Source organism: Passer montanus, unplaced genomic scaffold (assembly GCF_014805655.1).
Source record: "Passer montanus isolate IOZ18808 unplaced genomic scaffold, ASM1480565v1 scaffold75, whole genome shotgun sequence".
Lineage (NCBI taxonomy): Eukaryota > Metazoa > Chordata > Aves > Passeriformes > Passeridae > Passer > Passer montanus.
This window is the reverse complement of record NW_024372702.1, coordinates 575,286-593,458: the sequence shown is the minus strand read 5'-3', so window position 1 is coordinate 593,458 and position 18,173 is coordinate 575,286. Positions and strand designations below refer to the sequence as shown.

General features: G+C 38.2%; 1 protein-coding gene across 20 annotated transcripts in view; it reads right to left on the bottom strand.

The window, feature by feature from the left end:
- LOC120512569 (intraflagellar transport associated protein) overlaps nucleotides 1-18,173 on the bottom strand; it is a 38,896-nt gene that overhangs the window by 19,000 nt on the left and 1,723 nt on the right. For 10 of the 20 annotated variants that reach the window (XM_039731004.1, XM_039730986.1, XM_039730991.1 and 7 more), the window contains 2 exons: nucleotides 15,461-15,610; nucleotides 8,491-8,646 (listed from right to left, as the gene is read on the bottom strand). In XM_039731004.1, the coding sequence (XP_039586938.1) occupies nucleotides 8,491-8,593 (103 nt within the window). In that variant the 5' untranslated portion in view covers nucleotides 8,594-8,646; nucleotides 15,461-15,610. Of the gene's footprint in view, nucleotides 1-8,490; nucleotides 8,647-9,885; nucleotides 9,999-15,449; nucleotides 15,611-18,173 lie in introns of those variants that run through there. The other 10 variants (XM_039730997.1, XM_039730993.1, XM_039731003.1 and 7 more) reach the window with 4 other exon arrangements.

Sequence of the window (18,173 nt, the reverse complement as noted above, 5' to 3'; positions counted from 1 at the left end):
GTAGAACACAGACCTTCACAATATGTGATAAAAATCAAAAATAAGGGATACAAGCACAACAAAATGTAGCAGAGGAAGAAAGTTGAAATGATATAAAGATTCACATATTTATTCTGCAGACAGATTCTGTCTCACTTTTTAGTCATTTCACTGTCAGTATCTTAAAAATGAAATAACAAGCCAACTTAGATCTCTGGAAAAGTACATCTGAGTCTCTCAAGAGCAATATCCATCATAATTGTGTGTCACTACGAGTATGGTGCAGACTTCAGAAACATGTTTCAATCAAAAAGGATATCCAGCTTGATAAATTCTTTTCTCCCTTGCTATCTATCCTCTATATTGCCTAAAATTCTCTTTGTCTTCCAATTTGGACGGGAATTTTTTGAGAATGTCTAGTGATTACCCACATATTTCAAAGAATAATGGAGTCACTTACCACAAAACCAGAGAAGAGAGCTACCTGTATTATCAGGAAAAACTTACTGTCAGTGAAATCTCTCAGATGACATAGTAGACCCCGCAGAATGATAAAATTCTCATGGTCTGAATAATTTCAAAGCCAGACCAGACACAGCAATCAATAACATACCATCAAATACATGGCTTGGGATAATACACTGAACAAAACAATTCAAACTAACAGGTACTTCCCACCTTTTTTCCATTGGATTAATTAATTTCAAAAACAAAAACTTGTTGAGATTTAGAAACAGGTCCCTTTAGTTATAAAACAGCAACAACAACAACAAACACACAGCAAAGCTACTATTTTAGTTCCAATCTACTTTTTTGTCCTCAAATCCTGGACTGAGGACCAGCAGAAGGCTTATGAATCCCTTAAATCTATTCCAAGCTATGCTTTGATTGAAAACCTGTAATTCAAATATTACAGTGACTTTCTTCAGGACTCTTGAACAAAAAAACAATAAAAACAATTTTACTCACAGTACTACAATAACTGTCTTGAGCAGAGATAACATATACAAATGCCATGTTCATTCAGTTTCTCCATTCTTCAAACACACCTTCAGCAAACATTTTAAAACAAGAAACAAGGCTGTCACTGAAATGATTCCATAAAATACCACTCTGACATGTTCACAAGGTGGCCACACACTCTAGAACTACCTGTATTTAACTATTTGTAACTATGTAAACCATTGTACAGCACTGCATTCATTTACCCTAAATTACAAGCTGTAAGAGGAAAACAAGAAATTTCAAGGCTAAAAATCCAGTTTGCTGAGGAGATAATTTTTAGAACGTTTATTAATTTTTGTCAACTCAATCAAAGCAGCTCCTGCATCTTCTGCAGTAACCCTGTGAAAGTGTAACCTTAGCAAAATTTGCAGCCTTCCTATGTTTGTATATTGTCCTGCTGGGAATAGAACATAGTGTTTTAGAGTTACTTAGCTTAAAAAAGCCATTCTGATTTATGTTAACCAGATACCTTTCCATTTCCATATATTTTTATATATAAATTGCTGTGTATCAATGCAGTTTGACTTTTCAACACAAGAAATATCCCACATAGTATGTACCTGGAGGATTTCAGTACTAGAGTCCTATATGCCTGTCTAAAATTAAGAGCAATTCAGGTGTAATTCAGACACCCAAACTTCATCATGTAGTCCTGCTTTAAGAGTCTAAGGGCTTAGCCTCCTGATGCCACCCAAAAAGGCAGTGGATGCCTTACAGGTATTGTACCATATCTGCCCACACTCAGCATCTGCATTGTCTACCCCATTACTGTCTGAATTCATGTGAGGTACATTCCAATCTCACTCCATCAAAATCTGCACTCATTTCAATGGCAGTGATCTCACAGTAGTACTCAGCAAGGAGAACTCCTTTACAGCAAATAACCTGCCTAAAACATTTACCTCAGTGTGCAAATTAATATTTGTAACACAAAAATTCAGCTGGTGCAGCCTTTTCCCCTAAAGTCTTTGATCTTATCCTGATTAAATGACAATCAATCAGCATAAAGTATTGTTAGCCTTTTTTTCCCCATTTAGAAAAGGTCAAGTTTTACTATAATCAGTAATATGGGCTTGATTTTTCTATTTAAATTTACCCATTTGTTAAGTAAAGTCCACTGTATTAATTCCTCAGGGAGGATAAATACCTATTCCGTGGACTGGGACAAGTAATTTCAGTGGAACTAACTCTAACCTAACGGTAAACTCTTAAGTCCTGATATTTACTTTTGACTGCCATTTTTGGATACTTATTGTAGTATGTTTAAAAGTAAGTCAGGAAAGGACTTTTTTATGTGCTCCTTCAGGGGAAAGATGAATGACTGCTACTATCAAGTATATTTCAGCCACTCTCATAGACCTACTCTAGCTTAATGTACAGCCATACTTCTCTAAAACCAACTGAGCTCCTAATTTTCAAAAATTTAGCTGTTTTTTTATTGCGTCAGTATCTCTTCCTTTGCACTTAATGGAACATATGTGTTCTGGTTTTATGTAGCGTTTGTCTGTATCAATATCTATGTCACTGTTGTGCTTTTGATAGTCTCAGTGTTAGAGAAAGGGCAGTATTTCCTGTTTATTCCTTGTTCACCCCATCTGATCATTTAAAAATTCATATGAATCTTTCACAGCTCAGCAGTGCTGTTGCTGGATACCTTCTCCATTTGAATACTAATGCTGTCAGTTAAATAGCAAAGCAAATGTGCACTTCATCATTTCAGTAGCTTGTACTAGCAAAATCCTGTTTCTTTCTACAGATGTACAAGAACTCCAGACTTCTTTCTGAGTTTGGGCTATACTAAGCCATACTTTGAACCTTTTGAGTTTATTTCTTAAATGCTTGGGTTTTCTGGGGTTCTTGTTTTTTTCCTACAGTCAAAGAAACCTCAAATTTGCCTAAAGTTCTCCTCAGCACAAGGAAAATACATTAAATACATATGTTGGGAGCACTTTAAAAGAACATGTCATAAATCAGGGCAGGATCAATCTTGAGGACTTTCCGCGTGCTTGCATCCTAAAAGAATTCAGCACTAATAGGCAAGCAGGTAAGTGCTGTGAGAAACAAGCAAATTGTATATAATTAAAGCATCTGACATCTTCATACAAAGTATTCCTTTCTTAACAAGTAATAAAAAAGATGACAGCAGGTGGGAACAAAATAAAACATTAGAACGCCCAAGTGTTTTGAAAATGCTGGAATTTGGACATTATAATCACAACATTAAGGCATCCCTGAAAGGCCTGACTTATTTTTTTAAGGCAAATGCCTACTTTTTTGAAATCAGGCATTTCTATTTAATTTTGTACTGAAGACTGAAAAGTACCCAGTTCTTCAAAGAGTTCAGCACTTAATTGGAAGTGAGGTCACTTGACTTCTGATTGTCCTGTTGAGTCACTCACACACAGCTCTGATCTCCGACATTATTTTTTTGTGTCATTTCCACACGTTTCCACATGGGCTTTCTCAGCTCACTGCAATACATGAAACTAAGCCAACAGCTGCATTTAGTGCAATTTGATGCCTTTCTAGGCAAGGTGATGAGGTACAGCAGAATTCACTCTGTGTTACTGCTTTTTATATCACCAGAATTCAATCACTGCCAATATGCCACTATAGGATAGAAACTCTGCCAAAGTATCAACAGCAAAATTACTAAATATTTTCCTATGTTCTAAAAAATCTCAGTTATGCAAGAGAGTGAAAATACTTTTTTTTTTTAAATCTGAAATACTCTTCAGAAATTGTTTACTAAAAAAGGCATCACAGGAAACAAAGAATTGCTATTAGGGAAGCACACTGTTCAAGGGCTGTTCAAGTTTCCAGGAGTCTGAGTGCCTCTGTGCTTATCTGATGCTGCCACTGAGCTACTGTGCAAATGTACATTTCCCTTCTTTTGGCCTATTTTTTTCCTGTCTATACAATTGAGATGAAGTATCTTGCAGAGCAAATACCAGGACAACAAATATCCATAAAACAGATCAGTTATTATTATTTCAAAAATAAACTATTAAGTTTGCATTTCTATGTCTGGGATTTTTTCTACATTTAGGGGCTCTGTATGGTATTTGATTTTATACTACATTGAATAAAGGCTACACAGAGATAGCTACTGAATTTATAATCAATAGAAAACTGCAAATTTTGTCTCCCAACCAATTCTATCAAATGATCCAGCACAACACATCAATAAAAAGCTCTGAATTGACGCTGCTTCCCTATTTCATGCCCTGTTTAAGTTCCCTGGGGATGACAGATTAATTTAATTTGTTTTACTGAACTGTCTAGTTGCTTTTATTGGCAAATCTACTCATAGGTTGAAATTTCTCTTGGGGTTAGCATTGTCCTACTGGTCCATTTTTAAAACAAAAGTGCATTCACTGTCACTTCTCATATAGTTCTCTGCTATGCTTTCTGCTGTGAAGACTGACGTTTGCAAAGTGCCCCCACTGACACTTATATGGGAAGTTTAAAGTTGTTGTTTTTCCTAAATGTGGTTCATGTAAAAAGGAAGCAGACAGCTACAGTCAAATGGACTGTGAACTGAATACCTTGCCCGCCTTTCACTGGGGAATTAAGTTAATCTGAGCACAACACAGAATATGGCCCTGGCACGGCACCTGTAAGCACAGAAGTGATCAGTCACTTCCAAACTTCCTCCACTTGACAGTTCATTCAGCACAGAAGCATCAAAACAACAGCACCAAGGCTAAGAAGTTTCAATCCAAGCTTCAATCCATTAGATGGGTCTAATCAAGCTCCCTGGACTTCATCACACTGCCAGGCAGTGAAGGGTGTATGAAATACAGCATACTTAACAGCAGGAATGGAATTCATCTAATTCTAGTGGTAAAATGCCCAGAACCATGGAAAAAAATTCAAATCTTTACTTGGATTTGGGAAAGAATTTTGTTCATGGCAGCATTTTCCTATCCAGCTGAGTGATCCCTAATCCCATATTTTTAGAAATGTGAGAGGAGTAATTTAAAATCTAGATGAAAATTTTGAAGCTTGGACCATTTGGGGGGTTTTTTCTGTATTTTTTGCACAAGGTCAAATGAGATATTTTATGCTCCAGTGAATTTCCCATTTTTCCTCTGAGTTTTAAAATATAAGCAGATGCTGTCTTCTGATTTTGAGCATCATAGCTCTGCACCAGATTTCAAACACTCTCCCTGAGATTTGAAAGAGTCTTTTGTCCTCTGTGGCAATTTTTTCAAAAGCAGTGTTGGATGGATTTCCATGAGATTTCATTCAAAGTTTTTCTAGAAAGTGTGTAGTTTTGAACACACCACTCATTGACCACATCTGTATCCTTTGTAAATTCAGCTCTTTGAACACACCACTCATTGACCACATCTGCAGAAATCTGTATCATCCACTCCTTTGTAAATTCAGCTTTTCTGAGCCTCCTTCAACTGCAAAGCTTTACAGCGAGTATGAAAGATCTCATCTTCCTGGATTCATGCTCTAATTTACTAAATTACATTCCCATGGGATCACCAGCCCTTTTGGCCATATATTCATCTTGTTAATATTATCCCTATGACAAAAAACACACTTTGGATGCTCTAAATAGGAAAAATAAAGAGACCTAACTGGAATCTTATCCTAGCCCTCAAATGCCCATCCACTACAGAATCAATAAAAAAGGTTTTTAAAAAAATCCACTTATGGAGGAAGTACTCCTATAATTTTAAAATATTATTTCATTAAGCTATATAGGTCATGTTCTGTTGGAGCAGTATATTCTATATGCTGAGGTCAGAGTTTTAAAAATATATTTACGTATGATTATCTATTTTCCATCAGATTTGTAAACGTGAGGAAATAGTCTTACTGTAGGATTTACTTGTCAATTAGTCTATGAACTCTTATTTTCTCACTGCACCAAACACATTTTGAAAAACAGAACCACTGGGATTTTTAGGAATACTAAAATCTGGAAGATTAAAATTCCATATAAAAGATGTAATTTTATGGTCCAGCTAGGTTATAACATATCTCTGTGCTACTTAAACCAAACACACATCATGAAACCAATTACACAGAATTTAGAAGGACTTATTTTGACTTCAGATCTTGTTCTATGTGAACTAAGAGAGTATCTTTCCACACAGCACAAGGAAGAACAGAAGTAGTCAAAGGTAATATCACAAATTCAGATACAATAAAAAGTCAACTTTCTAAAAATGTGATTTTCTTGATTGGGATATTAGCAATTCTTAAAAAGCCAAACTGAAGTCAGGAATGTTCATTTCAATTAATTAATCCTGCTTCCCACATTTTTAGGAACAAAACTCTACTCTCAGCAGAAGGTCCTAATGTGTTCACAGGGGGTCACTTCAGGCTATTTATAGCCTCAAAAGGTTCTTTTTAGCTAGGCCAGAACAGCCAAGGATGCTTAGGTCCTTCTACTCAAGGTATATTTTTTACAGCTTCACTGTGTGTAAATTTAACATATGAATAAAAATTTAAAAATCACTAGGGTATCAGATTCTTATGGGATGTTTTCAATAATAAAATAGAAAATTCAGCTGAAAATATCCTTGCAATGCCAACTGCAGACCTAGTATAAATTCATGCACAAGTGAAAATCACCTTCTGTAAATATGTTACTCTGTGATATCAATGGAATCTAATTAGTTTTGTGTGTTTTCTGTTTCCAGTGTTATGACAGACAAAAATCTATCAGATGACAATGTATGTTTTATGCTTTAAGTAGCATTTTTGCAGGTCACTAGTTTGTTATGCAAACCAGCACGTTGAGTACTTTTAAAGGAAAATGAAAGTGGGAGGAAAACAAGTTGAGCTCTTCAGTTCATACCATCATAAGAACTTGCATTTCCAAGCATTTGATTCAGGTAAAGCTCTACCTTTTTTATGATTTTAGTAGCAAATGCCTACAGTGACAGTGAAAGTGACTGAAATACACGCTGAGGCTTTTTGCAAGTAGCATCATGATATGCAGCATGCTTCTATGATAGGAGCTATCCCCAGTGTATCAATCATACATAAGAAGACCAGAACCGGATTTTCAATCCTCTTATCTCATCCCCCAGTGTCTCCTTTCTCTTCTATATTTTATAGTCAGGAGAGACAGAAAGTTGCCGCAAGATTATTCCTGTGGCAGCTTCAGCTCCCCCACTGGTTTTCTGCTCAATCCTTGTGACTGACACTTAGTTCTGCCTCAAGGATACGGACAGGACAGACTTCTGAGTACCAATCAATGGGGCATGCCACACACTGTAATTGAAAAATACAGTGCTTCTGCAACAGTATGAGCACATCACTTCTAGTGCAAAGCAGTGGTAAAGAGAATTGTGAGTAATATGTAGCTTGCACTCATTTTTATGGCACCTGTCTGAACATGGCTAAAAAATGTGAACCCGAGCTACAGAATTGGAGTTCTGTAATTCAGCAATGCTCAGAACCAAGGTTAAGCTCCACTTTTTATTTCCTCTGCAGAGCATGAGATCTTTTCAGCCTAATCATCCATGTCCTGCTGCACTTCATCCAAGTTACCTGTTAGCTTGGCACATGATGGGTCAGGTTGGAAGTGACCACAGTGGGTAACCGGGTCCAACTTCCCTGCTGAAGCAGAGTCATCCTAGAGCACCTTGCACAGGATTGTATCCAGAGAGATCTTGAGTATCTCCACTGAGGGGGACTCACACCTTCTCTGGGCAATCTCTTCCAGTGCTCGTTCACCCACACAGTAAAGAAATTTTTCCTCGTGTTCAAGTGGAACTTCTGTGCATCGGTTTCTGCCCTCTGCCTCTTGTCCTATTGCTTGGCACCAATGCTCCATCCTCTGATACCTCCTGTCACATACCTATAGATATTGATAAGGTCCCCTCTCATGGATCTCTTCTGGATCATGGCCCTCAGGGATCTGCCACTCAACCAGCTCTCGACCCATCTCACTGTCCATTAATCCAGTTCACAATTCCTGAGTTTGCCTACAAGGATTTTGTGAAGGACAGTGTTGAAAGCCTTGCTGAAATCAATTTAGACAATATCCACATCCCTCTAGGTAGCTGTTTCATCATAGAATGCAATCACTTTGTAGAAGGCACACACACAGGCACAGCACAGTGGGCTAGTGTTAGTAAAGCTGTGAAAGTACCCAAACTGCACACTCCTAATCTCAGGCCATTTCACACTATTAAGTACTTTCCTTAGGCTCTTCTTTTATGGAGACTTCTCAAGCAAAACAATGCAAGATGTACTTAGGAAACATCAATCCTTCCAAACAGTGCATGTTCCCCCCTCCTCCCTAAAGCAAGCATAAATGGCTAACCACCTGTAGAGACACAGCAGCCTGGGAAACAATTTGTAGAAAGTTGTCCTTAGGGTTCCCACTGCTGAGTGGAAAAACAAAAGCATCACAAGGATTTGCCTAAAGTTACAAAGCAGGTGAGTAGCACAACATTAAATACCACTGCTTGTCTTTTTATCTTTCCTTCTGTCTGTGGTATATAACAGGAAATTTGGGAAATTACATACCTTTCAAAAGATATGTGAATGTATTTAGAAACTCCTCATATGACTGTTCATGGCTATTAATAAATTGATCGAGGATGCTGTTCTCTAACAGTGGTTCTCCCATGATCAGCCACACCTTGAGAGTCGAATAGGTATATCTGGTTTTGTAGGCTGCTCCTGCAATAGAAAGAAAAAAGCTATAAATACCTCCAGGCAGAAAACAAATCAACAGAAAAGTCCCTGATTCACATAGATGGGCACTAGAAAGTATAATTTTTCTTCTCTCCTTGTGAAGTTCTGATCTCCTCAGTGGGATTCTACTCAACATTTCTCCCAAAATTCACATGGACATAGAAATTTTAAGTATAGACAGAGAAATTGTGATCATTTATGCTTGAAATTTATGACCTTGGATAATATGGGCCACAGAAGAGCCAGCTTCTCTTGGTGTTGTTCACTCCCTTAAGTTGTTCAGTCTTTCAAACCCTGCCTTCTTCACAGAAACCGTGACACTTCTCATCAGCATGCTGTATTTAACAACCAGGACACTGCTGTACATTCAAATTTTGGACTGAATCCATCATCTTCAGGTGCACTGCTCACTGTACCATCAAAGCCACAACCTCAGATTTTGGAGCACAAGTTAAATCACAATGACGTGTGTGAGTGTGTTTGTGTGTGCTGAGGCAGCACACAGGACAGGGAGAGCATGCTGGAGCTGGACAGCCATGCAGGAATGAGAGGACCACTCCTCAATGGAGTTTGTTCTCAAACAAATGCAGGAAGGGAGCTCCACTCTCCAGTCACACAGCAACAGCTTTGCAGCCCACCTTCATCACTTAACCAGACTCCACAGTCCTGAATAGCCCTTAGTGAAGCCTGCTGAAGTTAACCTTGCTCCTAACTCATAAAATCTGTATAAATGCAGGTTAACAGCTGCATGATGCTAAACAATTACCCATATTATTTATTTTTCATACTCATAGGTCCACACTAATAGAATCAGTTTGCACACATAAACCTGATCAAGATGCAGGAACGCATTATACACGAAGCACTTGATTTGCATTTGTTCCTCTGTCTCCTAAATCATTACCATGACACTAAAAAGTGAATTTTGGGAATGAAAGCTTAGTTCTTCACCAAAAATTCAACGACACTAAGGAAAGGCTGCCAACCTGATACTGAAGTCAAATAAGATTGAAAAATAATTGTTTGGAGACCAGAAAGAAAATAAAGCATGACTTCTAACATAAAGCTCTAATTTTGTTGCATTGCCTGCTTCCAAGGAAGACTAATGAAGACATCAAAATACATGCACACCCACATGACCTGAAGTTTAAGTTTCTAATGTTTTACAAAAAATCCAACCATTATTAATCTCTCTGTGGACTGACAAAGCAGAATATAACTCACCAGACCCTCAGAGTTGTTTATGTCTATTACAGGGCTTTGAGAGGCATGCAGTGCCTTCTATTCCTCATTGTGGTATTAAAATCATTACTTGAAATAGAGCTGTGATTTGGCTACTGTAAAAGAAAAAAATATATATATCTAATCAAGAAAATGTTAATAACTTTGTTTTTCTTTGAAGTCTGGTGTCTAGGATCTCCAGATCCCGTACAAACACTAACAAAATAAAGTTTAAAACATTCCCATAAGGAAAACAAATACTATTCCTAAGAACAGATTTTAAAAAATTAGTCACCAGGAATTAAAATTATTTAAAAACAAATTAGTGGAGGGCTGATGGGCAATCTTACATTAATTCACTCTAAAATGCTCTAGGAAACTAGAAAATTATTATGCATTTTGGGGGCATAATCATATCCTTAACCATCTGCATGATAGCTTTCTCTGTGAAAGCCATGCTCTACAGCCACCAGATCACCAGCCTGAGATTCAGCACCCAGACCAGGTGGTTCCAAAATCATGTATTTCAATTCTTACTCTGCTGTGCAGCTTCTACTTCCTACAGCATGTGGGAAACTTCACTTCAGATATTCCCTTGCACAGCTGTTATTGAGGTCTAGAGAATCATCTCCTCACAGAGGGAAAAAACCAGCTAGGTTCTAATGAAAGCCTAGCTTCTGTCAGAAAAACAGCCACTCTCTCAGACAACAGAGGAGAGACTGGCAGCCAGAACTATCTGTTCCCTGTTTGCAAGCATTTTCCAGAACTGCCCAGTGCTGCAGCATGGCCCTAAATAACAGCAAGTGCAGATGATGGTATGTGGGGAATATCTACTATCCCTGAAACTGAACATGTGCTTAGGATGCATGCTACAAGAAGGATGCATGCTAATTTATCTCAACCCATCAAGAATTTGGTATTTTTTTCATTTTCATTCCACTTTGTTTTCTGCTGCTTCCCACCTGCTTTATTCCAGAGTCTCTCTTAAATGACCAACACACCGTGTCAACCACAGAAGAGTTTTGTGAGGTGAACAGCTGAAACCAGGCTGACCAGAAGACTCTCACCTTTGCTAAGGGGCTAACCAGTAGATTCTACATGAGTAAAAGGCTTCAGCAAACACCCAATTCACTACCTCAAGGCAATTACTTATTTAAACCATCCTGAAAAAATGAAAAAATACACAGTAATGGATTGGAATCCTCCACAATTTAAAAAGTTGATACAATGATACTTCAAGGAATGAAATTACTGCATTGTTCTGGTGAAGAACAGATACTATTAAAATAAAAAACTTATCTTCTTTTTTCCCCAAAGGAATCAAACTAATTTGGAAGTGTCAAGGAAAGTAAAGCAAGGGTATCTGATCCTTTCCTTGTGCTGCTTTGGATACTTTTAGAGTCAAATATGAGTAAGTGATGCATTCAAGCACCAACTATGCTTTCTTTTTTTGCATTTTACTCCTGCTCATCCATCCAAATGCCTTTAATGAGGTTTCTTGAGGCGATCACTCATTAAGCCTTGCTGATCATCAGCAGATTGTGCAAAATCAATTTTATTTCTCAAAACACAGTCTTCTTCTGAGCAGTTTAAAACAAATCAGAAATCTCTGCATTGAATCAAATAGGCAGGTCAAGTGAGTATTAGCATCATTTCAATTTTACAGTGATTAATTCTATTAAACAACACAAAATGTGGTGGAATATGAACTTCCTGATTTATGCTGCATTTTTAAGTGCTTTATGTTTCTTTAAATACAACAGAGGCAATGAAAGAAAAATCAAGATTATGAATTTTTTTTAAGGAAAGAGCAGTAAAGCTAATTGTCTCCAGAATTCAATAAAATCTTATGTAATTTTTCAGGAAAAAAAAAAACCAACTTCACTTCTGGCATAGGTTCAAGTCAAGTTTTCACACCATGGATTTACTCTCCTAGAACTCATTCTGAATTTAAATTTAAAAAAAGGCTGATTAATAAATGGGGTTTTTTTAAATAGTTCACCCAAAGAAAAATGGGTGAAAAATATCCACTAGGTACACCTGCTATCAAGATTTTATAATTATGTCTGCAAAAATCAGATTGAACATAAATACACTATTTTTAAATCTTATACTCTGTTACCACTGGACAACACCCCACCTTTTTTCCCTACAGAGCTATCACAGTAACTACACCTTTAACAAAATTGTTGCAGCAATGAAGAATGAGGTAGCAGCATTGCAAAAAGATTGAGATTTTAGCAGACAAGTGCACTCAGAATCAATTTAAGTCTGTGTAGGTTCTGGCTGCTCCCAAAAAGGCAACCACCACCTTCACTTTCTCTTCACCTCCTGGTCTACCACTCCAGTCCATCTCTTGGGCAGACAAAATAAATCACCAATACAAAACCTGAGAGTTAACAGAGAGAATGCATATAATATTCTGTTTTAAAGATATATTTTCCAATCTGCCTTTCAGCTGTACAATCACGATTGCCTATACAAGGGGACAGTGTGAGCAAGGGAAGGATGCGGGACTGCCCCTTTGGCAGCCTGTCATAGTTGCTTATGCAACCCTGAAAGAAACACCTTCTCAAATGGCCCAGAAAGCTGTGCCTCCTGCACGCTGCAGAAGCAGATGTCAGCAGGGCACCCACGGCGCCCAGCTGGAGCCTGCAGCACGGATCATCAGCCCCCATGGTGCAGAGTCAGGCAAAGCCGGAACCCAAGCCTGTCCTTAACAAATGGTTGTTAGCTATTGCACTGTGGTTGCTGCCTTAACAAACATCCCAGGATGGTGCTTTAAAAGTAGGCCAGGTGAAAGGTGTGATTCTGGGAATCCCTGCTCAAGAAAGACATGAAACATTTTGAGTCAAGCAGTTACCCATTTTCCTGCAGGCAGAAAACTGCCTCCTTCTTGTCTATAGACATCTGCAAATCTACACTTGCAGAAGAAAGCCCTCCCTGCTCTACTGCCCTACCCTACTTTTCTCCCTCCTCCTCCCTGCTACCACCACCTGTGGGGAGGCAGAGCTCCAGAGCAAACACAGAGGCGCCAAGTTCTGGCCACAAGCAGGTGCAGGTCAACCCAGCTGGAGGAAAAAACTATAAGTTACAAAGGACAAAAACTTTCAGATGAGGCTCCTTCCAACATCTCTCAATTCAATGTGATCTAGGACAGCTAATCCTGTTAAAATCAGCTGGATGTTTGCCATTGCCTTCAGCAGGAGGCCGTAAGGGCACACACTTAATGCATCAGCAATTTGTGGGGATGGGAGCTGCATCTGCTTGCCTGAGTGCATAACTGAGCCTGAGAGCTGACCTCTAGATGGACAAAAACATGTGCCTCTCATGCCCAGCTCATATGAGCTTTTAAAGGACATATCCATGGGCTTTAATTGCAAGCAAGCATATTGATTCTTTTGGATTTCAGTGCTATTATGCCAGTCCCATACCTGAGCAGAATTTTTTTATATGAACTTCCAATGGCTTCAAGAGAACTGCTCCCTTTAAAGACAACCTGGAGGCCCATGGCAAGGATAACATTTCATTCAAACTGCAACAGCCAGTGCCCCCTGGAATGTGATTGTCCAGGATCTGACAGTCAAAGCACAGCTGGATTCAATCAGATATTTTAGATAAGCCCTCCAAATAAAGCCCTCTCCCTCACAAGTTAAATACTGTTTACTGTCAGTTTTACATGAGACAGAAAATTGAAGACTGTAGGATGCTGGACTCCCTGTGCCCTTTTTTACAGGTTTCAGCCTGTGGGTCCTGGCTAAGTATCCAGCATATTTGCATTCTGGCTGGCAAACCCTACACAAATGAGTAAGGCAGCCTTCCCTTTCCCTGCTGAGCTGGAGTGCATTACTGCAACCCACAGGAAGCCAGCTACATTTCAGCTCAGAGATGACTGTGTTTTACTGGCAGAAAATATGCTGAAAAGCCTGGAAATATCTCAATGCAATTTGGAATGATTTGGGATGAAGAAGATGCAAACAACATATTATTTTAAGAAATTAATTGTAGAAGAAGAAAATAAAGTGAAATAAAGCATTTCCATAACAGTGAGCAATCTGCTGAAAACATACTAGCTGTGTCCATGTTATTAAAATAGAAATTGTGAAGAAAACTCTATTTTTTCCTTTTCACGTGGGTTCTCTGCCAGTTAAATTCAGGATGGAAATCTTCTTGCTATGACCAGGACAGTTTTGAACATAATTTCCCTACCATGTAGATACATTAATCTGAAGCTGTTTGCTGCAGCTTCTCCAAAGCACTTTGTCATTGACAGAGACCAGCTTGGGCAGACCATGTCCTCATCCAAAAATGACATGCTGTTGTTGTCAAAAAAATTTAATTTCTCCATCTTCTCAACCAGAATAATTGGAAAAATAATTTCTAAAGATAAGGCATGTCAACTGGTAGAAAAAGTCTAAAATGAATGTAAAATACTAAAGTGACACAACTGGGAACTAGATTTTTCACTTAAATATTTGTTGGATTTTCAGGTGTTTTTGGCCAATAGATCTTTGACCACAGACTCAAACAAGGGTGAGAATACATCAAACACTTAGATAAAAAGCTGTTGAGTATTATCTAGGTCTAGGCCCTACTGAAAATACAAATAAATGTGATCTGAAAGCCCTCAACTTTGGGAGAAGTTCTTCAGCATTCACCTCTGCACTACAGTTTCCTTTTATCTTTGTTTCAGAAGAAAAGGCCCATATGGATGCTACAGGGCACAGTGCCTTAGCACTGCTGTATTTCAGATGAGAAACATCACCACATCCTATCTGCATTACAGTTACTCAGTGTCTCAAGACAATTTTCGCAAACATTTGGTGTGTTTGCTTTGCTGTACTAATCAAATTCCATTTCAAGTTCCTTCTATTTCTATTCTCACAGCAGTTTCAAATGGGAGTTGAGATATTCCTAAAATACTGTGCAGCAGATGTTGTAACTCAGGAGTGGGTGAAGTAGGGCCAGGAAAACAAAAGCAGGGAGCTATGAAGAGTAAATTGTTTTCCAGGTTTTTCTGTTTATTTGTTGTGCTGTGTTATGCAAGTGGCTTATCCTCTGTGCCCCAGCACTGCTAGCTGTTGAAAGGATATGTTCCCAGTGGACTTCCCAGAGTCTCATTATTTATTGGTGTTGGAGAAAAGCACTGTGAAACTGATGAAAAATGCCACAGAAGGGTGCAAAGTTTTATTAGTCTTTCAAGGTCTGATCAGAAGGCCACCGAAGGAGAAAAAAAGACATTTCTAATTACTTCAGTGGACTTTGAGTTGGACTTTTTAGTCAACCCTCACTCAGTGAACTGCATGCATTTGTCATTTCCTTTGCTCTGTTTCAATGTCATTGCCTGCTTGCAGCTGAGCACTCCTGGGGAAAGTAGTATGCCAATCAGCAAGAGTTGTTTTCTTTTACTACCTACTGAAATTATTTTTTAACTCAAAATTTATTTTAAATTACATTTTTAAAAAGCACTTAAAAATTCTGAAGATGATCACATGGTTGGCAGGTGTAAAAGTAAAAAGCGTAAAAAAAACAACCATAAAGAAGTGTATGCTGCAGATATTTACAACCTAAGAGGCACCTGCTGTCACTCTGAGCTTCTTCCACAGCAAAGAGTTAAAGCTTCTGGGGGCTGGTGGGTTTCTTGTTGTGCCATCTGAAGACAAGAGAGGAAAGGAAACAAACCAGTCACAGCCAGTTAGCCACAGCAGATCAGTTCTCAGGAGCACATCTGCAAATTAAGCAGATAGAATCCCCTCCATCAGGCTGTCTCTTCATGCCACGAGCCCCCTGGGCTGTCACAGAAGATTCCTCACATTGCTCACATTTGAATTCCAATTACACAGAAAGATTACGGAGGACGAAAAAACCTGCTATCAGCCAGGTATGTCTAAATTACTGTTTTGCCCAAAGCAAACTTGGTTGATACACTTGGAAAATGTTTTGAGAAATACTATATAAAAAATTTCCTTCCTTAAGCTTCTTTATGGAGGACTTCAAACTTCTCTGTGGGTCTGGATATGATTTTGATTGTGGACAATTTGGAAACAGCACTTGCTTTTCATGGGTAGGCTTTTCCATTTTGGAAATGAAAAAACCTGTATGTCAAAAATAAAAAAATATAATACTGCAAAATCAATTTAATTATATACTAGGTATCTGTGTTCGCACCAAAATAACTGCAAACTAATTAATGGTCAGCAATGGGTGTTTACCAGCTAAGACTCCATGATATCCTGCATTTCATTCTCTCAGTGTCCAATCAGTACAGCTGCTCAAATATCTTATTTTTGTATAGATGAAAAAAGGTTCTTTGTGTTTGCTACAGTTCATAAGATCAACTCATTAGTCATTCATTATTTTGCAGCATTCAAATTACTGTGAAATTACTATAAACAATACTTTCAATGCTGAAAAATATGAGATGTCACACTAAACAGCAGCACTGATTAGTCATTGTTCTCCAGATTAGAATGTTTTTGTTGCCTAACTAACAGGTAACAGGCAAAGCACAGAGGTGAACAAACCATTTCTGCATAGGGTCAAAGAGGACAGTAACTAATAAACAGAGTCTGTGAGTGACTCAGTGCCTAAACACTGTTATCTAGTGACATTTCATAAACCCTAGATTTACTAGGATCTAGGACACAGAACAATGGCAGACTTGCTTCCATAAGAGAAACCAGAAAACAAGGAAGACTATCCAAAGGTATATGAAATGTCAGTTGCTGTTTCAGTCACTCGTGCTACCCCTTGCCTCTAAAAGATGTTCATCCTGTACTTCTCCACAAGCACCTAATAGAGTTTCTGAAATGATACATCACCCAAAATTGTAACTATGTCCACCTATTTCCATATTAAGCACATTTCAAATTACATTAGCTAGTGTTTTTGAAAAACACCTTCTGTCTTCATTGGATCCTTCTATAAATGTATCTCCCAATACAGCCATCAAAATCTAAATTCCTTGTAATCTCTTCTTGCCATACAAACAACCCTGAAAAACCTGCTAAAAATACTGTTTGATTTTAAAATAAACAGGGAGAATGTTAGTATTTTTCTTTGTTAGCTTAGTTTCTAGCTCAGGTCTCTACTGCTTCCCAAACAGGGGGCTTATAAAAGTAATGCTGAGATTCTCATTTATTTGTATAATCCTTAGAGCTTAACCTTTTATAAAAACACTAAATATGATGAAGCATGACTCAAGTCATCATAGCTGGCAATTGTTTATGTAACTCCCCCCTTCTCTTCACTACTCCTTGTAGTGTCTCTTCCCTGGTATCCTGTGTTGCACCACAACAAAGGCATTGTCTGTTTCCCTCTGTACCAGCTGTGCTGCTAATCTAACTCCAGTTTTGAGCATAAAGCCACAAAAAAGCACTTCAAACTCTTTGTTTATAAGGTTAGATCTTTTGTGTTCCCTGAAGCTGTTCAGGGTTAGAAGAGCCATGGCCCAAAGGAATCAGTGGTATTGGAAGGTTAGAGTTAGAGGTCAGCATAGCCAAAGAGCAACCACGCTGTATTGACACACTGTAATTAGCAGGAAAATACATGGAAAGCCAAAGCAATTCCAGCCAGTGCCTAAGGAGCCACTTCTTAAAAAGTTTCCAAAAAATCTCAGATAAACATTCCCTTCATTACATACTGAACTGTTTGCTTATGTAAAGTTCAAGAAATACCACAAGACAACAAGGAAGTGTGTTTAAGTGTTCTTAACCAGTGTGGTCTGTGTGTCTGTCAATCAAATAATTTTCACTGATCTTTTCTCCACTCTGTATCTGCACACTCTTCAGACAGTGAACTCTTCAGAAGTGAGTACTGCTCAATACCGGGGAAATAGTTTGTGACATTGTGGATACTAATAATTGCCTTATTTGGAGATTCTCTAAGTATATGTAAAAATGTAAAATGCATACCAAAATGTCAATTAAATTGTTTGCCACTTTTAATACACTCATCAGACTTCAAATATAAACCAGCAGCCAAATGTAGAACAGGAGAGGCAGAAGAATCTCATTTAGAACAGAAATTTTCTTATGGCATCTTCAGTATGGAAGACATTTTGCTTTTCTAAAGATCCTGTATAGCCAAAGAAGCTAAGTAACTAGACAATATGAAAGAAGAGACAAATGACATCTATTCAAGTAAACCTAATTCAGTGCAAGCTCCTCTGATGATGCCATTTTTGAATGCTTGTAAGAAACAAGCAGGAGATTCCTGTTTAGCATATCACCTGAAGGTAAATAAATTCGTAAGTCTTTCTTCATGCATAATAAGGACACAACCTGCTGTGT